The 23,136-nt window shown below is 47.3% G+C and overlaps 1 protein-coding gene across 2 annotated transcripts in view; it reads right to left on the reverse strand.

Annotated features, from left to right (window-relative positions):
• Positions 1-23,136, reverse strand: part of LOC122445318 (inhibitor of carbonic anhydrase-like) — a 43,338-nt gene that overhangs the window by 5,912 nt on the left and 14,290 nt on the right. Inside the window, exons 4-13 of one of the 2 annotated variants that reach the window (XM_043474377.1) lie at positions 22,199-22,360; positions 20,848-20,995; positions 19,857-19,912; positions 16,026-16,204; positions 14,512-14,683; positions 12,885-13,033; positions 10,799-10,889; positions 9,623-9,679; positions 7,161-7,316; positions 4,034-4,175 (exon numbers count right to left, since the gene is read on the reverse strand). In XM_043474377.1, coding sequence (XP_043330312.1) covers positions 4,034-4,175; positions 7,161-7,316; positions 9,623-9,679; positions 10,799-10,889; positions 12,885-13,033; positions 14,512-14,683; positions 16,026-16,204; positions 19,857-19,912; positions 20,848-20,995; positions 22,199-22,360 — 1,312 coding nt within the window. Of the gene's footprint in view, positions 1-4,033; positions 4,176-7,160; positions 7,317-9,622; positions 9,680-10,798; positions 10,890-12,884; positions 13,037-14,511; positions 14,684-16,025; positions 16,205-19,856; positions 19,913-20,847; positions 20,996-22,198; positions 22,361-23,136 lie in introns of both variants that reach the window. The other variant, XM_043474375.1, reaches the window with a different exon arrangement.

Here is a 23,136-nt window from a genome sequence, read left to right on the forward strand (position 1 = left end):
CAATGGGCCTCTCCCCTAAAGTCATGCACACACCTAAGAGCATCACAGCACTTACCATCAGCATTCCTGCACATGAGTCCCTGACCCTTGCCAGTCATCTTAGGGGATTGACTCACTATTGAATCTGCTCCCACCTGGGTCACCAGATCCAGTTCCTTGTACTTGTTTTATTTGATGTCCCAAGTCCATCCTTTCTCCAATGATCTTAATTGTCATCTTTGTTTTAGACTAAACATAATATGTCTATGTATCTGTCTTGGAAGTCTTTTCTCTTCCACTGATTTGTCAGTCATCACATAAACCAGCCTGTATTGATCGCATTATTAAGTAGTACTGTAATGTGATTTTTATATCTAAGAACACAAAATTCCCTTTGTGTAACATTGTTTTTTAATTCTTGGCTTTTATTTGGTCTACCAAGTGTTAATATTTTTTGAGTTCTGATTAGGCCTCCCCATCCTCTTCAATCCACCTGGTCACACTGGAGGCAGCCAGGACTTTACAACACAACTTCAGGGCATGAGCTGTGTGAGCAGGAAGATTTCCCCTGAACTGGGCTGACAATCACCCTCACTGCTGTGTTGAAGCTAGACTGTGGTGGGGGAGGGGGATAGGACAGATGCATGGATTTCTGTTAGGGGTTATAATCTGGGGAGAGACAATGGTGGTTTAGATCAAGGTGGTATCAGCAGAGATGGGTGATGAGGTCAGTTCTCGTTACCCTTTGCAGGTAGAGCTAACATAATATGATGATATGGGGTCTCAGAGAAAGAGAGTAGACATGGTTAATACACATCAAGACTTTGAATTTTTCCAAAAGGAAAAACAGAGTTTCCTTTAACTGAGATGGGGAAGACTGCAGCAGGTACTAGTTTGGGTGGAAGCATGTGAAATTCCAAAAGCTCACTTTGGGACATTTAAACTTGACCTGGTGATTAGACATCCAAGTGGACATGCCCAGTAAGCAGTTAGATGTATGAGTTTAGAGTTTCATCTGGTGTTTTGAAGAGATGTCTGAAGAGGAACGTAGATTTGGGAATTGTCAACATACAGAACTAGATGGAGAATGAGAAGTGGGCATCAGAGGATGAGATGGCTAGATGGCATCATCAATGCAAGGAACATGAACTTGAGCAAACTCCAGGAGATAGTGAGGAACAGGGGGGTTGGTGTGCTATAGTCCATGGGGATGCAAAGAGTTGGACATGACTGGGCAACTGAACGACAACAAGGACTAGATAAAACCACTAAAGTCTGAGCACTAAGAGATAAGACCAAGGCTGGAGCCCTGGGGCTCGCCAATATGTAGAGGTCAGGGAATGAAGCAGAACCAGCAAAGGGGCTGAGATGCAGTAACAGGAGAAGAAGGAGGGAATCCAGGAAAGTATGGTGTCCAGAAGCCAGAGAAGAATAATGTATCCAAGAGGAGGAAGAGATGGGTGGTGCCAATGCTCTGGGCTTTGGATTTATTTGCAACACAGAGGTCCCTGGCTATTTAAAAGGATGATTTCAGAACTTCCCTGGTGGTCCACAGGCTAAGACTCCTTGTTCCCAATGCTGGGGCCCAGGTTTGCTCCCTGATTAGGGAACTAGATTCCACATGCCAGAACCAAGGGTTCACATATCAGAACCAAGGGTTCACATGCTGCATCTAAGGATCCCACATGCCACAATGAAGACCCCATGCAGCCAGATAAATAAATATATTTTTTAAAAGTGTAGTTTCAGCTGTGTGGTGGATGGTGGTAGATGGGGGTCAATGTGGGGGCGGGCGGTAGGTGTGGTGGGAATAATCTTCCCATGTGCCAACAATGAGGAAGAATGCCTTCTGTAGATAATTTAAATGCAATAATGACAACCAACTCCACTGGCTGGGGAGGGAGAGGTGAACAGTTTCTTAAACTAGGTTTGGGGGAGACTGAAAAGAGAGAAACTGAACTGAGCAAGGACATTAGAATAACCTCCTTCAAGGACTTCTGTTGTAAAGAAGAAACAGGGGGTTGCTACAGAGGACAGTGAGATTAAGGGAAGTTTGTCTTATTTCTTTATGTTTAGGATGAGAAAGAAGCAGCATGTCTGCGTGCTGCTGGAAGTAATTCTGTGGAGAATAAGATGTGATGACACAAGAGGAAGAGGAGAGGCGTGCTGGGGCAACGCTCTTCAACAGGCTGCAGGGAGGTGATGCCAACACAGGATTGGGCTCAGCAGGAGCCGGCCTGCTCATCCCCAGGAGAAGGAGTGGCAGGCAGCGTACCCACCGGCACGGAGGTTAGCACATGCCCAGATATGGCAGCGGTACACTGGCGTTTCTATCTGGATGACCTCAGTTTTCTCAGGGGAAGGAGGAAACAACAGTGGGATAGATGGAGGAAGAAATGTCGGATGACTGAGGAGAGGAAAGAGCATGGAATGGCCTTGTAAGAGAGAGGGATGGTAACGGACTAGAGATGGTCTGGCTCATGGGAACTGGGTTCTCATTACTTTACACGGAGGCCAGTCAGTTTGGAGGACCCGGCACCGAAGGGGAATGTTGGACCCAACCCAGGTCGCAGTTCAGCCAGGAGTAGGCGACAGGCATTTGAGGATGTGCACAGGGGAATAGTTATCACGGTTAGCTATAGAAAGTCTGCTGTGGACTGGAGAGGGAAAAGTTTATAGCGGGGGTGAGAACAGGATCAATGGATCTCAGGCCAGTAGGAATGCTGGAGTCAGGGAGCGGGAAGCACAGCCAAGGCAGGCAGGAGGTGGTGGAGAGAATGAGATGCCTAGATCCAAGACTGTTCTTTGCGTCCCCATCTTCACGATGGAACTTCCATGGTTCTGGACAGAACTCTAGGTCTCTGTGATGCTATCATAATCATACCAAAATGGGGCCATGGACCCTAACACTGATGCACATCCCAATGGAAAGAAAAGTTTAAATATTTTACCCTCAGTTTAATGTTCATCATATATTTATGTAGTAGGATCTGTGAAACTATGTAATTTATGTATGGTTTATGAAAGTGACAAAATTTTGGAGAGGGAGGGACAAAGTTGTCTGGCCATGTGATGACTGGAAGCCTTCTTTATAGAGGCTCCCACATTTTCCACACAATCCCAACTCCATAGCACCCTCGAGTGCCCTCCATACTTAGAATTAACTCAGGAGATATCCTGAGCCAGATCTCCAAGGGCAAAACAGCCAACGGCTGCAACCCCAGCCTCCCCTCACCTGGACCCACCTCTACTCTGGGGCCTTCTCTGGCCTCAAACACAGCATGATTTGTCTAGCCTTGCCTTTGTCTTTGCTGTTCCTTCTTCCAGGATTATTCTTCTCCAGATTTTCTCCTGATTCCCTTTCAATATTTAACCCTCAATATTTAACAGCCCCTCCATGATGCTGAGGCCTTCCCTGACCCCTTTTTCTAAGATTATCCCTGACTCACTGCCATATCATGCCCCTCGGTCCCACGCCTCCATACACACACCCTATAGTGCTTACCACAGTGAGGAAGTGATCGTCCTTTATATGTTGTCTTACTCCCCCCATGAGACACAGGGGCCATATGTCTTGCTGCTGCTCTAACCCACCTACCTAGAACAGTGCCTGCACATACTACGTGCTCAATAAATATTTATTGAATGAATGGAGGAGCCCAGGAATATGTGTTTTTAAATGTACTCATCAAACAGGTGTAAAATGCACATATTCAGTGTCCTTCCTTTGATCTCAAACTGGGCTCTGGAAGATCCTGTGACTTGTCTACAGTCACATAGAAGGAAGGATCGAAAGCAGAAGCAGGGCTGTGACCTGTGCTTATCATTCTTGCCCCTCCCCAGGTGCCCTGAGTCCCCCAGCTCTGACCGAGAGTGCTCCAGGAAGGCGCCGGACCTGAGTCCTCAGGGCCCCTGGGAATCTGCAGTTCCTGTTCTCCAGTCCTGGCCCCTCCTAAATGCAGCACTCAGATGGTGGGGTGCTGAGAAAGGAGAAAGGACAAGAGATTCAATGGGCTGGTGCCAAAGCCAAAGGCAGTGGGCAGATGCTACTTGCCTGAGCGCCCCACTGGAGCCGTAGTACTGCTCGTGGCTGTTGGGAGCACACATGTGGGCTGGCTTGAAGCTGCCTCCGCACAGAGCACAGAGGCTGGACTCCGGATCAGACCCAGGGGCACAGCTTTCACTGAAGAATTCATCTGCATAGGAGGACACCAGAGGTTAGCTTTCCCTGCCTGTGTTGGCAAGAAAGCCTCAGATGTTGTCCCTAAAATTGCCTGAGTGACATAAAGACACATTCAAGTGTTTAGTTCCATCTGATTAGAAATAAGAACCTATGGAATAGAAAGAGAAAAAAGGTTGCAGCTGGAGCAAAGTAAAGGGGACCTGACTGAAGCTGGGACAAGGGTCTGTGAGCTCACTGAAGCCCTGGCACAGGGCAGCAGGGGGAGGGATGGACACGGATTTAACTCTAGGAGAGTGGACAGAATTGCAAGTTTTGGTTGGTTGACCCTGTCCTGCACGCTTTCCAATCTCTACTGCCCTTGTCCACCTTTACAAGGTCTGCAATTATGACTCGAAGGACAGGAAGGAGCCCAAGAGGCCCAAATGCCCAGCCCTGTGCTAAGCCCCAGGGTACCACTATGATGAAACCACAGAAGTCTTGCCCTCCTGGAGCCCAAGTTCATGGGGCAACAGTCACAACTCAAGTAACTACACCATGAATTAGCATTTCCCCATAATTGTATTTCCCCATCATGCTCTGGGAAAAAGAATATGGCTTCACAGCTACAAATAAAGGAGCCTGGTACAGACCTAGGAGTCAGGGAGAGGTCTCAAGTAGAGAGTTGAAGAATGAATAGGAGTTACCCTAGTGAAGGGCAAAGGATGCGCTTTCCAGACAGGGAGCAGCATCTTCAAAGGCTAAGACAAGGGTTGGGGAGGGGGGCAAACAGCACAGAGAGCTTAATGGAGGCCCACTGGGCCTGAACCACTCAGTGATCCAGTGAGTGGGAAGGGTCAGGGTCCAGACCACATGTGATGACCTACATCTTTGTGTACATTTTGTTTTTTATTTGTAAAGAAATGGGGAGTCTCTGACAGGCTAGATAATGTTGGGCCAAGGGTCTAGCAGGGTGAGTCAAGACAGATTTGGGGTGTAGGCAGCAGGCTACTGCTGGAGTCCGGGGGACATGAGGGCAGCTTTGAGTCTCATGAAGCAGAGGGAGGAGCTAGGTGGAGGGAGGACAGCTGAAATCTCATGCTGGACGGGTATGTGGAGATGATGGCAGGTTGGTTTCCAGCTGGAGCCAGTGCACAGACTGGGAGCCTCCAGCAAGCTGGGTGGCTCTGGGGCAGGACCAGGCTTGGTAGAGAGAATGCATTCTATTTTGTACAGGTTAAGTTTAATGCACTTTTGAAATACAAGATTAGATAATGTCAAACAAGCAGTTCAATATATGCAGGTTTGGAGATCAAAGAGAAATCCGCGCTAGGGACAAAACCTGACATTGTCAGCATATTGACATAGTAACAGTGACAGCAGCAAACATTGATCTAGTGCTTGCTCTGAGCCTAGCTTTGCACATATAATATTGGTTTAGATGGTCATCTAGGCTGTAGGCATAGATGTGAGTGCTTGGAGGTTGAGTTTAAAGTGGGGGAAAAAGTTGCTTTAAGCAACTCAAACATTTATTAACCAGGTTGGGAAAGAGGGACTTTGTAGGGGTAAGAGAAAAAAGAAGCTAGTATGTTTTCACAAAAGCCAGGAGACTGTGGTTTAAGATGATTCAAAGAAGGAAAGGTCATGGAGGAACAGACTGGAGCCCATCCTTCCAACTGAGCAACACGGAGGTCCTGGTAGCCTTGACCAGAGTTCTCCCTGTGGAATGAGGCAGGGGAGCCACCCACAGCAGGTAGTGCAGGGGTGAATGGCTCAGACCATGATTTTAAGAGGTCTAGCCATAAAGGCAGAAAGGGAAGGTTAGGAGCTAGAGGGGACGGTAGGGAGAGGGAGGATTTTTAAAGATGAAAGATGTTGGGTGCATTTGCAGGTTGATATTGGGTGCATTTACAGGTTGAGAGAAATTGTTGCATATACCAGAGGAAGAAATGGAAACTGAGGGTGCAGCTCTGGGGAGGGGGTCAAGGCAGGGACCAACAGCCAAGTGGGTAGGAGGACTGGCTGAGCAGATGCAGCCAGCAGGAGCCCTGGGCTTTGTTGGTGGGGTATTGATGGGAACTGTCCTGATGGCTTCAGGTGTCTCTTGCAGAAGCAGACAAGATCATCTGCTCAGAAAGGGTGGTAGACAGGTGAGACTGGAATGGAGGTGTATGGACAACTAGGACATTAGGGTAATTACTGAGAAGTGTGGGGATTGGAGCCGAGGAACAGTAGGGGTGCTCGTGAGCCTACAGTGGAGGGGGGAGGCGGTATGGGTGATGCTGAGGCCAGCGGCTGGAACATCTGCATGGAATGAGTTGCTATGCCCTGTGACATTCTCCACCTGTGTTCAGCTGCTCAGGTGCAGAGCGCCAAGAGAGTGGGCGATGCGGTTCCTGCAGGGCTGGGACTTGTCATACGGCTGGGGAAAGCTCCTGGAGGAGCAGGAGCCTTTTAGGTATTGGCCAGAGTCTTGCTGAAATGACTAATATAGAAATGTAAGAGAGGTGAAGGGTGAAAGTGAAAGCTAAAGCACTCAAAGGGTAAAGATGAACCATACTGGTGTAACGTGTTCAATTAAGAAAGTAAGTTCAGGTCTCTCGTCTTCCGAGATCGTCCACATTCTGTGTATGTGTGTATCTCCCCAAATAAACCTGTTTTACACTTAAAAAGGAGGGCAAGTTTAAATGGAAAAACAACACATGCACACTAACACACACATCACGCATGCACACCTATACCCACTCTACACTCCACTCTTGTTTTGCCAACAGGCCTCTTCCATGAGCCAGATAAAAGACATAAAGAGTAATGTATTTTCCTGAGATCTGCTCTTTGAGCCAAACCACTTCCATGTAAGCAAGAGGGGAGGAGAAAGGGGGGTCCTGCTAAGGAGATGTGAAGCTTTCCCACATGTCTATCCAGCCCCTGTCCACCACCCACTTATGCCATTCGTTGAACTGAATTTCTCCCCTACATAGGCATAGGCCCATAGGCACACTGCCACTCAGAACACACTTACCAAATTTACATGACCCAGTTTGATTGTATATGAAACCCATGGGGATGTTCCAGCCAGCAGAAGTGCCAACTGCAGTGTGGCAGGACTTCTTGCCTCGCAGAGAGCTCCAGGTTAGGTCAGCATCTGACTTCTTGACCACTGCCACGACGTAATAACCTTGCAACAGATACCAAGATGCAATTTCAGTACCTCCCAGGCCCTCTCTAAAATTTACTCCAGAGCCACTGCAGCTAACCTTCACCTGTCAGTCTCTCAGGGAGGGAGAACTGTGTGAAGCCACATGTTTGAGTATTTCTGTTGAGTCGAAGTCCAAAAGAAAGTGCTTTAATGACTTCCGTTTTAAAGTTAAGTCTCTGATTTTCTAGGCTTATAGTAATACCATTTTCTAATGATGACAATTTAATCTCTTCCTTTCCTCAATTTTTTAAAAAAAAAACCTTTTTCTTATCTTACTGAATTCACTCACAAAATAATGCCAAATATATTTGGTGAGTGTGAGCATTCTTGTCTTGTTCCTGATTTTTATAGGAACACCATTGATATCTGATGTAGTCTATCACAGTATTGTGTAACAGAATTGTGCTTGTTAAGTAAGACCTAAACTGCAAGGCTGAATTTCGAGACTGAAATCATGGGTAATGTGGTTTACCACCACCACTCCCAACCCCTCCCAACACACATACACACACCTTTGCTTGCTGTTGTGGTTCAGATGTCTATATATTCAAGCCTAGAAAAGTTGGAAGTCAACATGGCAGTGGACGACCTCCCTCACCAGTTACTAAACTACCTCAGACAAGTCACTCAGTATCTAGGATCCTAAATCTCTCGTAAATGAAATGATAAGAGTAATATTTAGGTACTAATACCTATTGAAGGGGATGAAATGTGCTAATATGATCATACTGTATTAGGAATGGGAAGGGGAGATTACATGGATAGGTTTCTGGCCATGTAGCTTGCAGCAGAAGCAGTACTAGAGCCACTTTCTTGGTGAAGCAGATTCTCCTGTCTACCAGACTGGGCTCTATGACACCATTCCAGCAGCCAAACACTGTTAAAGTAACTTTCTTTGAGCTGTAACAATTTCAACAAAATGGCATTAACTATTGTCATCTGAGGGGGGTGTGTGTGTGTTTGTGTGCGCGCGCGTGTGTGTGACTTCGGGATTAACTCCTCTCCATCTCTAGTCCAATCTAACCTTCTCTGTCACCCTGAACTATCTTCCAAGCATCCTCATTGACCCACATTTGTATATCACTGCAGTTCTTGGAAATTTCAATCACCTGTAAAGCAATTACAATTCTTTAGAACTTCATGTATTTTATAATCAGAATGACTATATGCTGGCCCTTGGGGTTGGGGATACAGACCCAAATCAGAGAAGACTGTTAGCCAGGAAAGCAAGGAGGAAAGAGGAACAATATATCCCAGATTTTCCTCCCTTCAAAGGGGAGAAGCTGTGGGGTGAGCGACTTTGCACCCCTGAGGCCTCTGCGGTGATGGGTGGTGCAGGGCCTCTGTGACCCCACACTTGCGCTGTGATGCTTCAAGCCCCCACACCTCCCCTAGCTCTCCTATCTCATAAGAAATTCCAAACCCAAGTAAGCACTTGTTTTCATCTCAAGATCCCTTATCACAATAGTTTCCAAAGTTTAATGCATATCAGAATCATTCTGAGGGCTTGCTAAAACATAGACAGCAGCAGCCACATCCTGGAGCTTAGCAGACCTGTGGTTGGACACAAGAAGGTTCATTTCTAATAAGTTCTCAGGTGATGATGGGGCTACTGGTCCAGACACCACACGACATACACAACAACTGCTCTAGTCAATGCCCTAATTACCCAGGGCACCTCAGAAACAGATAAAGACCATTTCTGCCCATGAGATGACACAGATGGCAAAACTTGTCACCTGGCCTCCTATTCTGAAGAGGAGGTTGACTCCCCTGCTATTCAAAGCCAGCCACTAAAAGCTAAGGGTTAATTTCCTTTCCCTCCTCCTCTTCTTCATTAGCAGCATCTATGACTCCCCTCTTCCTCCTCTGAGGCCTCCACTGGGCCCCAGAAATGTCAGGAATGGGCTCCTGTCCCTTGCAGAGATGGGAGCACAGTGGTGGGTCAGGAAGAGCAGTGGGTTTCCAGTCAGGGTGCCTCTGAACAAGCCCAGGTGCGGCCACTTGCTGGCTGCATGGCCCTGGGGCAGTCAAGGACGGCTGAGCAGGAGCATTGCAAGCAGGAGCCCTCTGCCCACTGTCACATGCTCCACAAACAGAAATTATTACACAGCTCCCAACAGATTTGCTCCTTCACAGCGAACTGTGGCAGGGTCATCTCTCTCTCGCTCTTTTTTTTTTTAACAAGTCTAGTAATGTTGGCTTATTCGTAAGGCTTTCCTCACCCCCTCTCCCCCACAATAGTCCTTTACCTTTGAGCCCCAGTGTTACTGATTCTGACTCACCTTTCATAGGTGTGTTCACACACTTAGACCCAAGCTGCTCTTTGCCATCTTGAGACACTAAAAACAATTGAGGTACAGGTCGTTAAACTCTCACATTACTCAAGTCATGATTTTCTCACTCTCAACAGTCAAGAATAAAATGAGGAGAAACGCTGACCAAGCAGTTTGTCATTGGCCATCAACAAGCTGAGATCCTGCCATCCTATTTCACCTCCTCTCCCCTGACCTTTGCTATTTGAAATTAGCCTCCATCCCAGAATTAGCTCAACACTTGGGGAGCTACAGAGAAAGAAAATGAAATGCTCATTGAAGGGGGTGAGGGGGAAGCAGAAGCCATATAAACCTTCACAGAGGTTTTTCACTTTGCTATGTGATTCTAGGCATCCTGACATTCTTCCCTTCAGAGCTCTGGGATGTGCAGACAGTCATTACAGTCTTGCTAGGTTGTAAGGGAAGGGTCCAGCCCATGGTTCAGAAAGACTGGTTGCAGTCTGCATTCTACCCTGGACACCTCATTCAACCTCCCCAAGCCTCAGTTATTATGGAAATACCACTATTTACTTCACAGAGTTGTCTTGTTTTGAAGGATAAAGTATGGCTTCTCACTGCCTAGCAGCTAAGGGGTTTAACAAATGAACCAGCTTTATTTTTCCTGGTAGATGGATCCCCACCAAGACCATGACCTTGTAGCCACAATCCTCAATGTTCTAACTGCTACAGTGAGTGCATTTGGATTAGTAAACTTGGCAAAAGGATCTAGGCACCTGTGGCTCTTTCTTCGTTGAAGAGAATGGGGAGAGGATGGTTTTGACCTCCTTATCTGTGACAGAACATGTTTTCTTCTGTACTAAGCCATGGAGCCAGTCAGCCAGTAGAACTGTCCACCTGAATTGGTGGGCGACTCTAACTCAAGGGCAATTTAACAAGCCTTGGGGCCAGTTCTGTGCCATGGTCTCCAATATCACTCTTCCAGCAATGAAGGTGTTATTTTGATTTCTCTCCAAGTTCCACATATATTTTAGCTGGTTCTGACTCTGGGGAAATAGATGTTATCTGCTAGTACTCTATGCTCCAAAAACAGCTATTGCTATCTCAACACTGAACTAAATTATTCTTCACCTTTCTATGTCCATAGGCCAGAGGGAAGAAAACACAGGGACCCTCCCCTCCACTTACAGTAGTTCTCTGCCAGGACAGGCACCAGACCACACTTGCCCGCTGTGTAGATGAAGCCTCCATCCAAGCTCATGGCGTCAGCCTCTCCTTTCTGAAGTTAAGAAATAAAACAGTAGCATAATAGTGAGGTTGTTATCCTGTCTCACCCTCAGAGGTTTCCATCTTATTGGCTTCATGTTATGTGTCTTTGTGATAAACCAAATGGCATATGACCCAAAGCTTCTGCCACATAAACACAGGGTTTAGAAAACGGGACATGCCTGTGGTCCCAACCCAGATCATGCTCTCTAGACATCTCTGTGCCCTCCATGAGACCCCATTCTTAGTATGGGACATGCTGTCACTACATTTTCTTTGTGACCATTGTCATTCACTCAACAATCCACGTGGTCAGACTTAGGGTATTTAATCTCTTTCTACGGGAGATGTTTTCTTCCATATGGCAGAGTTTAATTCTGTTTCTATAATCCCATTAGCACTCTAGTCTAATTGGTAATTTATTAATAATTAACTTATGATTTTAATCAATGAACTTTTCCAACAACAGTCAAAAATGCATACTTATATTTATAGATAAGGTCATGAAGAAAAAAACATACAGACACAGGAACACTCTTTGCTGTTCCCCTGCTAACTGCTCTTCTAGAAATCTATCTTAAAACAGTAGTAACTACAAAAGCAAAAGCTTACCTTACTAAAAATGTGCTGGGCCCTTTTCTAAACACTATTTCCTCATGTACTCCCTCACAGAACCCAGTAAGGGGGGGTACTATAATTCTCCCCCTTTTATACATTTTTTAATTGAAGCAGAGAGAAGCTAAGTAGTTTATCCAATAGATGATTGGATAAGATTTAAACTAAGATTCAAACTCAGGCGGTTTAATTTTCTTAGCCTTTGCTCATAACCACGATGGAATGTGTCAGCCTCTGGGACTGACTGTTCCAAAGGACACATCCCTAAATACTTTCTATGTACATTTTTTTCATCCATCAAATGAGTGAAAAAAATCTCTTTCATGGGCTTATCATGAGGATTAAATGAGTTAATACAAGTTAAGAGCTCATACACATGCATGGCACACAGTAAGTAACTCCAGATATATTCACCATCATTAATATTAAAGAGATACTCAAAAATACTGATGGGCATAGAACAAAAATATCCAATCACATATTATCTATAATAGACAAGGATTCAGAAATAGTTCAAATATAGACAATTAGAAATTGGTTAAATAAATTGAGGCATAAATATTTGGTGATCTATTATGCAGCCATTAAAAACATTTCAAATGAATATTTCATTAGCTAAGAAAGTGTGCCAATTGTGCTCAAGAATTGAAATAATAACTGTTAAAATTTATTGACTGCTTATTACACACTAGGCAATGTTACAAGCACTCAAATTCATTTGATCCTTATAACAGACAAATTCAGGAGACTATATAAATTGCAAGACCTTAATATTATGGGTTAGTCCCAGAGAGGTTTACCGCAATTATGATCTTTTGAAGAAAAACTGTAGTGTCTTCTAAGTTTGTCAATTTTTCCGTCTTTTATTGATAATTTTTTTCCTAATCTCCAAAACTGAAATGGACAGCTATTAACAACATAACACCATCACTCAAAAATGACAATGAGTTTTGAGTTGTGGAGTTGTAAATAATATTATCTTTCATTTCTCTTCCAGCATGTAATAATTTTAGCACAGGGAAAAAAAAAAAAAAGTTTAACCTGTCCAGAGAACCAATAAGGTTGATTTGCTTTCACAAACCACAGGGGCTCTGACCACAGGATGTCACCCCACACCCTAGGCAGGACCCCTCAGAGCTCCCTGGACTCCAGAGTTGAGCTGAAGATATGGGTCCTGGGCTGCTCTGTTTCTGCCCTGCCAGAGCTGAAGAGGGAGGTGGGGCCAGTGGGGTGGGGCTTCAGAGAGTGGGGCTGGGGGAGGCAGCATGGAACAGGCGTGTCTCAGCCTCACCGCTGATGGGAAGACACGGGGAAGGGGCCTCCACCACCAAACGCACAGCAGCGCTGCATGTCCAAGTGTCCAAGCCCAGCTGCAGAAGCAGGTCTTCCTTACCGCGATGGCAGCAATGCAGTCCTCGGCGCTCTCCTCCATCGTGCACTTCAGGATGCCCCCGCTCAGCGCACTCCACTGGTTACACTTGACATGCTCGTGATGGCCCACTGTGCACCACATCACCCTCTGGGGATCTTCTGCCTCTGGGACTGCTAGAGAAGAGCCAGGGATCCAACAGAAGCCCCCAGATGGGGAAAGGATTCCAAGTGGCTGCCCAACCGGGCTCTTCCTGGCAGCGGCAGAGTTGACGTGTCTCACGCCCATGTCACCACCTATTCCCACATATCAGCTCCAGGAGAAATGGCCAACCTGGCTCCCAGACAGAGTAGTGAAGGCAGAGCAAGCCCCCTCCTGATCTCCCTACTCAGACATCACCTCCCCAGGGGAAGCCTCTGCCAGCACCAGCCCATCTCAGGGCCTTCTGGGTTTTTTTCTCACAGGACGGAGATCTCCCATCCAGGGAGCATCCCCCAGTTGGAAGCTAGTGTCATTTGTCCTGGGCGGGCCTGCTTGTTCCACCCCCCACCCCCCACACACATCTGCTCCTGCCACCAAGTATGTCCACATCAATCACAAGGGCTTTGGCAGACGTGCCATAACTACTGAGAAAAACAAAGAAAGGAAGGAGGAAGGAAGCATGGACAACCAAAGGAAAGCAAGTGCTGGATCAGGGCTTGCTGGATCACTGTGTGCTGGATCAGTGTGTGCTCAGTCGCTTCAGATGTGTCCAACTCTCTCTGACCCTATGGACTGTAGCCTGCCAGGCTCCTCTGTCCAAGCGATTCTTCAGGCAAGAATGCTGGAGTGGGTCGCCATGCCCTCCTCCAGGGGATCTTCCTGACCCAGGGATTGAACACAAGTCTCTCATGTCTCCTGCATTGACAGGCAGATTCTTTACCACTAGTGCCACCTGGGAAGTCCCAAACTCTCTGAAATTCTGGCTCTGATCCTGGTGGTGGCAGAGGCTGTGTTCCCACTTCAGTTTAGGATGGGCTCTATTCCTTGTCAAATAGACCCGCTGTGGGGTGGGGCAAGACTGGCTAACACAAAGGAGACAGGACTGTCCTTACTTAGATATGAAAGTCACTCAATCGTGTCTGACTCTCTGAGACCCCATGGACTATACAGTCCATGGAATTCTCCAGGCCAGAATACTGGAGTGGGTAGCTTTCCCTTCTCCAGGGGATCTTCCCAACCCGGGGACTGAACCCAGGTCTCCCACATTGCAGGTGGATTCTTTACCAGCTGAGCCACAAGGGAAGCCCAAGAACACCTGAGTGGGTAGCCTACCCCTTCTTCAGAGGATTTCCCCAATCCAGGAATCAAACTGGGGTCTCCTACATTGCAGGCAGATTCTTTACCAACTGAGCTATGAGGGAAGCCCCCGTCATTACTTAAGTTACCTGTAATCTGAAGGTCTTTTAAACCCTTTTGTGGCCCCAGGTTCAGGCGTTTTCCCAAGTTCAGCAGAACATCCCCACAAGAACCCAGCGCAGCTGGCCCTCCCTTGAACCCCGCAGGCCAGTGTGGGTTGGGTGAGGTGGGGCTTGCAGGCCCCAGGAAAGCCTCCACGGCCCCACCCTTCCCTATGCCCAAGCTCTCCAGGCCTTCCCAGGACCTTACACACCTCTCCCCAGATGCTGAATAACCGAGAAATACTCATATCCCAAGTAAAGCTTGGCATCCATCTTAGGTGGGACTCTTAAAAACCCAATGGTGGCATCTGTAAATAGCAGGTCTTTCCCATGAGGAGAGTAGAAGAGTTGGAATTCTGCTGACTTGTCTTTTCCAAAGTGTTCCTGTTCAAGGGATAAAAAAAATAGTAAAGGATGGAGGCTGGCAGAGAGAAGCAAAGTAAAAACAAATCCCCAACTCAGGGGAATAGAAAGGGAGAGAAACACGAATGCTTGAGAGTGACGACCATGGCAAGACCCTCCAAAGTCCCTGTGGCTCACAGGGTTCTCAAATCTTCTTCAGCAAACACTTCACTCAAATCCCAATTTGTCTGCCTTGTGCAGCCTCAGGGAAACTGCCAGGGGCTGTCCCCCAGGTCCGTACAAAGGGTAATGGTCACCATTAGGATGGGTCAGGAAGCTTCCATCTCCTACGCTGTGTTCCCATGGGTGGGGCAGCCAGTGACGGTGACCTTGTTGCTGCACATCTGATTGTCCTGAGTGGCTCCTGTGGGCTTCATCCTGGAGTGGGTGTTGATCCAGGACCATCAAGCCTGGGGGTCATGAGTCTTAGGTGCACCTGACGCCCCAGGCCTGCCACGAAGGACTTCAAGCAGTCCCTTACTCTTTCTGGCCCTCCCAGAAAACCAAGAGCCCTTTGCTTGTAACCCCACTGACTGGCCCAAAGCTGCTCCTGATGGTAGCTGACAGTAGCACCTACCCACAAGCTCTTTGCAATGTCTCCTTTTTGCTTTTGGAATGGCTCTGCATATTGCCTTCTCTGGCAAACCCCACATCTCCTTGGAGTGTCCACAGCTTACTCTTGGGGCGCAGAAACCTTTCCAGATACAGCCTGCAAATCACTCTCTTCAAAGTACACAGCTCATGTGTGCAAGGCTGTGCCCCATGCGGTGATCTTTGTATACAGCGTGCTTGCTGTGTCTTCCACAGTCATCTGTGAGTGATCCCATGGCAGGTCTGTGTCCAGGTCATCTCTGAATGCCTAGTGCTGAGCACAGGGCACTAACAGAGATGGGACAGGTGACAGATGTGGGTGTGCTGGGAGGGAGGGCCTTCAGCGCAGGACACTAAACGCTCACGGTCAGAACCTGCTGCTGAGGGGTCCAGGCCAGTGGGATGAGAGGGGAGCAGCTCCTGGAAGAGGGGCATCTGCATTGCAGCTTGAGGATCCCTATACAACCTAGAAGAATAAAATGGGGGCAACAGTGGCCTTCTGCAGAGTCTCTGGCCCATGGTGTTGGTGATGCCAAGGAAGGGAGTTTTATGGTCACTGCTGCCCATCACATATCCAGACCAAGTGCTGGTCAGTGAAGCGGAGGACATGTTGTGTGGTTCCCACTGTGCCGAACACCAGGATTTCCACAGTGGCTGGAAGAGAGTGAGGGAAAGCACCCCAAATCCAAGCAGGGATCCCTATGCAGGAGGGGAAGACAGGGGGTGGGGATACCTGAGCCTGATTGAGAAGCTCCCAGATCAAGTCTTCTTTGCCATCCACACTTCGGGCCACTATGGCATGGGAAGGGACCCGGGCCAGATGGCACTCCTTGTATGCGTCCACAGGCATCCGGGTGTTTTCCCTGCAGAGCAGCTCATACTGGTCCCTGTCGGCCTGGTTAGCCAGGTTCTCTAGAGGAGGGAAGCCTACATGAGCCGACAGCCGGCAGACCATGAGCTGTGGTGCTCACCCCTCCCAAAGTGTTTGTTTAGGGATTTGTTGAAATAGCTTGCCAATCCCAAGATGAAGCCACTCCTGTCTGTGATGCTACATCACCATGGAAACTTAGATAACTTCCTGTGCCTGTAAATGTTCTGCTTAACAGAAATGCAGTCTATCCAGTCAGCCAGGCATCCAATGCCAGACTAACTCTGGGCTCTATACCTCCTTCCTTCTTTCTTCTCACCCTGGGCAAAGTGACCCTGGCCAATCAGATATTATGTTTTTCTCCTCATTGTTCTTTATTCTTTATCCCATCAAAGCTTCCTGCCTTCTGCAGTTTTGCAGTTCTCTGGAGACTGAATGGCCCACTTCAAGAAGTGCTAAAGTCTATATCACCTGAACTGTCTTCTTTCATCATTTTTTTAACAGCCTGGAGAGGACTAAAAGAGAATCTTTTCCAAATACATTTAGACAGGTGAGGATGCTGAGCCCTCCGGAGATGAAATGACAGATTCTCACTGCAGAGAGACCCAGGGCTGGGACGCATGCTCTGCCCAGGGCTCTGCTAACAAGAATGGTGACAGCAAATGCTTTCTGAGAGCTCATAGCACACCAGAGACTGAGCTGAAGCTCTCTATGCTCTGTTTCATTTAATCCTCATAACAACGGGGGGAGGCTTGTAATGTGATTATCCCATTGCAGAGATGAGGAGACTGAGGCTTGAAGGATTAAGGGAACTCATCAAAGTCTGACCTAGTCTGGGGCTGACACAGAGCCATGCTGCGGGGACAATTCAGGTCCTCACTAAAGTGGCAATACTCCTCTGGGGACAGAGTCTGCTGGGGGAAGGTGGCAGCGGGTTGAGAGATGGATGAAGGCCAATGGACCCAGTCAGGATACTATACAGGTACAAAGAAGGACCAAAAAACCATGTGAGGAAAACAGACTCTTTGGCTCCCCTAGTCTAGGTATTAGAAGGTATTCTGGGTTGAACTGTGTCCCCCTAAAATTCATATGTTGAGGTCCTAATCCCCAGCACCTCAGAATATGACCTTATTTGGAAATAGAGACAGTACAGGGGTAATCAGTTAAGATGAGGTTGTAACTGGTATCTTAGAATACTAGCACAGAAAAAATACATTAGGTAAAAAGTTAGGAAAGTGTAGACTTTAGTCAACTAAAAAAAAAAAAAAAAAAAAAAAAAAAAAAGAAAAAAATCTATATGGAACTGCAATGTACCAAGAATAATAAGACATTTTGGAGAAAAAGCAAAATGAGTTGAAGCAGAGCTGGGCTTAGAAGATGTGAAACATTACTTAAAAACTATAATTCAAGCCATTTAGCACTGATGCATAGATAGACAAATACATTAAACAGGATAGAGCAGTGGTTGGAAAACTACAGCCTTGTGCAAAGTCTAGCTCGTTGTCTGTTTTTGTAAATAAAAGATTTTTTTGGAAACAAACAAACAAAAAGATGAGGTCATAGTGGAGTAGGGTGACTCCTGATCCCATATGACTGGTATCCTTCCCAAAAGGGGAAATTTGGACACAAACAGACACACACACACTGGGAGAACGCCATGTGGAGGGAAAGACAGAGATTGGGGTGATGGAACTGCAGGCCAATGACACCAAAGACTGCCAGCAAACATCAGAAGCCGCAGGGGTGGGGGGAGCATAGAACAGATTCTCCCTCACAGCCCTCAGGAAGAACCAGCCCTGCCAACATCCCAATCTTAGAATTCTAGCCTCTAGAACTCAGAGAATGAATTTCTGTTGCTTAAGCCACTCAGTGTGTTACAGCCGCTCACTATATTTCTAGGTTCCACATCTGCAAAGATTTTTTTTAATTCCAGGAAATTCCATAAAGCAAAACTTGAATTTTCCATGGAGTCAACTATTTGCATAGCATTTACATTGATTAAGTATTATAAGTAATCTAGGGACTTGACGACCTGCAAATGCTGGTAAACTGAGAGATGACTGTACTCTGTAATGGCAGCCCTAGAAAACTCATATCTTAGGTTGATAAAATCCTATACTGAAAGAGAATGAGTAGTACAATTAGAGTGCCTGTGAACAGTTCCATTTAACCAGACATGTTGCAGAGAAAACACATTTTAAAGCTTCATATTAAAAGAAAAATTTAAACAAATTTTGTAATGTTAAAGTTAAAAGAACAATATGATCTAATAGCTTCAGAAAGAAAGAATGTTTCCACCTCAGTCTTTCTAGGGCTCAGTGCTGGCAGCAGCTCACCAAAACTCATTTTCACCCCTAAGCCCAGTAGACAGTCTCTCAGAAACTCCCACTTAAAAGGTAACACAGGATTGTGTGTAATAGTGGACATACAACTTTCAGCAAAGGGAAATCTAGATGGTCTCAGACAATTGGTTGTTTTCAGAAAGTGAGGATGTTTTCAGTTCTCCAGAGTGAGTGTTAGAAGATTCTGTCCATTGGCCTAACTGTTCCAACTTGAGCAATCACAGAAAATAACAATGACAACTATTGAGAGTAACTTGATTTTGGGAGAAGAGACCCATAGATTCCCCTGCTAATGAAAATTACTGATAATAAGACACACATCAATTGCCAAAAGGCTAACAAACCAGGTCAGTGTATTATAATGAGGGAACAGTGAATTATGAACGGCTGAGGTGAGGGAACAAAGCCAGTACACTTCTGTTTCATGTTAGGGAAAGAGACCAATCTGCAAGGAATCAAGGCCCCCAGAAAAAGTGAAGGCTCAAAATTCTGCTTGAGGTAGCAGACAGTGATTTTAAAAATAAACTGAGTATAAAATATACATCTCTTGTTTAAACATCTTAAGTGTTACAAATGTGTTCTGTGTCTGATAGAAATTTAACTGGTTATAAAACTTAGACTCTGAAAACTGAACTCATATGAAACACTATTTTATTTGTTTCTGATAAATTGCCCAAAACTTTGGAAAGGGTTTTTTTTTTTTTTTTAACATAGAAATAAAGAAGAAATACATTTTTGTCCACAGTAGTAATGCTTTGCAGCAGATTTAATTGGAGATGTGCTAACAAGTTCTGCAATCATTATAAGAATTTATTTGTTTAAGGTGATTAAAGAAAACATTTAGGAACTGTTTATAAAGAAGCATTCAGGAGATCATGATTAGATCTGAATTTGGCATTTCAGTGACTAAGAGAATCTAATTATTAAACCTTGCTTTATTAGTTGGTAAGTAATGTTTAAATGGGGCAGGAGGAGAAGGGGACGAGACAGGATGAGATGGCTGGATGGCATCACCAACTCGATGCACATGAGTTTGAGTAAACTCTGGGAGTTTGTGATGGACAGGGAGGCCTGGCGTGCTGCGATTCATGGGGTCGCAAAGAGTCAGACACGACTCAGTGACTGAACTGAACTGAACTGAATGTTTAAATGTTCAGAAAATTTGTTCAGTAGATTTATAAACTGAACAAACTGAACACTAAACAAAGCACAAATAATGGAAGTGTCATTATACAGAAATTCTATTTCATTAAAGATCTTGGCATGACCCATCTCTAGATATAAGGAAACTTAGGAAAGAAGCAGTTCCTCTGGCCAGGGTGTGGCCACAAGATTCTTCCTCCGTCTGACTTACCAAATACCGTCAGGTGCCTCACGAAGCTCACATCCCCCACACCGTCCTGCAGACACCTGAGCAACAGGACGGCTGTGGTCAGGTCACTGTCTACAACATAGGCTCACCCCCCACTCCGCCAGCAGCCCCCCCCCCCCATGCTCTGCCCCAGCAACTGGCTGACAGGGCTTCGCCTGCAGTTTCCCAGGCTTCAGTCAGTCCTTGCAGAGGCAACAGCCCTGTCTGAGGAGTCTTTGAACCCCCAGAGCCAAGCCCGGGTTTGAAATAGGCAGGAGCCCCATAAGCCCTGTCCCAGGCAACTCTGGGGAGGGATGGTTCAAAAGAAGGACCCTCACCTTCCTCTTTGTAGGCAGCCTGAAGCAATAGGGTTTTTGTACTTTTTTCTTTTAGGTCAAAAGCCTTTTACATAGAGGACCCACTCCAGTATTCTCACCCGGAGAAGCCCATGGACAGAGGAGCCTGATAGGCTATAGGGTTGCAAAGAGTCGGACGTGACTGAAGTATCTTAGCACAGCACATAGAGTATAAAAAACTCTAGACAGCCTGGATACCTGGTCAGTTTTGCTCGGGTTTCGAATGTTAGTGATGTCCCTTGCAGGCATGTTGAATGGAAAGCTGCCTTCGGGCACAGGGCTGAGGAGGAGGTGGGGAGACACAGCACTTGTACCCGGCATGGAGATGCTCAGGCAGAGAGCAGCCAGTGAAGGGCTCGGGGCAGGACCTGATCTTCGGCCTGGCTGGGTGCTCAAGCCTGTGTCTATGGATCCCAGAGGCCTCCCTGGTCCAGACTCCAGGCTGTGGGTAGATGACAGCCCCCCCCACACAGAAGACTCCTCTGCAGGACAGGCAGGAATGAGGATGTGCCATGGGAGACAGTCAAAACCCAAGGTTTCACCAGGACACTTCAGGTGGTCTGGGGCAGGCCCCATCTACTCCCTGTTCTTCAGTTTCCCCAACATCAGAGAGAGGAAGAGAAGGGGGCCCCACTCACTTGAAAGCCCCCGAGTAGCCGAAGTATGGTTCATGGTGGGAGCAGGCACACTTGTCCATCCCTTTTCCCGCACACAGTTGGCACAGTTGGGGGAAGTTCGACTGATCCGCACAGGGGACGCAGCTGCCCGCGAAGAACTTGGCCACTGCTGCTCAACACAGACACATGGACTTCAGGGCATGAGCTGGCGGGGCCCCTGGGTCGTGTGTGTGTGTGTGTGTGTGTGTATGTGTGTGTGTGTGTGAGTAGCCCTATGTGAGAGCGCAGATATTTGAATGCACTGCTTCAGACTATTGTGAGGAAGTGGGCATGTAGAGGTGGCCAACAGTGCCTGGTCCAAAAGCATGGATGGCTCACGTGTGGGCCTGGGTCTCCAGAAGTTTCCCAGCGTGTCCACTGCAGGGCTCCAAAGCTGCTGAGCTGCACTGAACCAGGCAACCCCAGTGCTCCTCACCTGGCTCAGTCACCAACACAGAGGCTCGGGAGTGGTGGTGGGGAGCACAGAAATCTAAACACTCAGGAACCCCAACAGTCCTTCCTTATCTCAGGAAATGGTCCCACCCAGTTTTCTCCTCTTCTGATCCAGGGCCCATGGTGGCTCATGGGGATGGATCCCTCTTCCAGGAATTCACGGGAGGGGGTTGCATTCACTTGCTTCATGCGAGTGGGTGTGCCAACATAACCACCCAGACAGACGTCCAACAACTCAAAGCAAGATGGAACCCCAAGAAAATATAGCCAGAGCTGTGGCCCAGGCTGCAGCACCCCATCTGACCTTTGCAGCCCAAAACACAGGTGAAACATAAATGTTGCAGAGCTGGCAGAGCTCAAAAAGAAACACTTTTGCAAAGTGCAGAAAATCTGGCTATCTTTCAGGGGACAAAAAGGCACCCTCGGTTCACCCTGGCTCATCATAACTGAGCTCCGGTCCACTCATCTCCTCTTGCCTTCACCCCCAGCCCTCACCCTAGGCATTGCGGCCTGACTGCTGGTGATATGGTGTTCACCCTTAGAGAGTCTTCCTGGGCAGCTGGAAGGGAGCTCCCCTTTCTCATGAGCCTCCACCACGGCCCTTGTCAAACCCCACTGCTGGGATACCACGAATGTGGGGCTGCCAGGAGCTCAGAGACAGGGTCTCTTTGGCTGAAGGAAGGGAAGTCTCAGCTGCCAGTCACAAGGGTCGCTGATGCAGCAAATCCAGCCAGTACATGTTTAAAGCAAGTTGTCCTTACCCCATCTTGGACATTATGAAACCCGTACACCTGGCAATGATTGCAAGGCCCCAATACAATCCATGTGAGTCCCAGTAATAGGAACCCTTCCCAAGGGCACCCCACCCTGGCCAGCTTACCTTCTTGGGACCAGTCAGAGGGAAGAAGTATCCTCATGGGGATGTTCCACCCGGCAGACCACCCCAGGCCTGTGTGGCAGGACTTCTTGCCCTGGAGCTGATTCAGCTGGAAGTTGCTGCCCTTTTTCACCACAGCTACAGCATAATGGTGAGTCTGTGGATCTGCAAAGCAGCAGAGAAAGAAGGGCCGAGGCAAGATGCCACATCATTGCTACCAAACTTCCAGAGTGTGTGCAGTGGAGCCTGGGGGATTCTAGGACCTGCAGCACCTTCTAGTAAACAGGTAGAAAAGGAAAGGGAAAGGCCCCTGATTGACTGAAAAAAGCAAACTGTCCCTTTTCAAGGCAATAGACTGGAGGACCTACAGCTCCCAGTCATCCTAGTAACATCGTGATGTTACTGCTTCTCCCCTTCTCTGCTCCTCTGTCTGCAGCACAGCCACAAAGGTGAAGGTGTGGGAGGAAGGTACACAGGGCATCCAAAGATTCTGCCGGGGCCTGCAAGTTGGACTCAGATTGAGGCAAGCTGTGCTCCAGCACACACCGGCGAAATTTATGGACAAATAGGACAGGCACCTCATTCTTCAGCTCTTTAAAGTCCCTTCTCACAACATTCACTGCCCATATTCTCTAGCACCTGCAGGGGACTTGGCAAAAGGAGAGGCTGTCCGGGGATATGTGTCTCCAGAGAGGCGTCCCATTGATGCAACCCCCCTGAGTGGGCAGTGGACTCCGGACAGCACATCCCCTCTCACTCAGCAGCACCCAGCAGCATTCCCATTGAGGCTTAAAGTTCACAGCTTCCCAGAAAGAGCCAAGGTCCCAGCTCCACAGGTCAGCACTGGGGACAGCCTTCCACAGTACAAAGAACCCCAGCAACTTGTTCTCTGCAAGTATAACACCGACAGAGTCCTTGCCTCCCCCCACAGCAGCTGTGTC

This window comes from Cervus canadensis, chromosome 7, assembly GCF_019320065.1.
Source record: "Cervus canadensis isolate Bull #8, Minnesota chromosome 7, ASM1932006v1, whole genome shotgun sequence".
Lineage (NCBI taxonomy): Eukaryota > Metazoa > Chordata > Mammalia > Artiodactyla > Cervidae > Cervus > Cervus canadensis.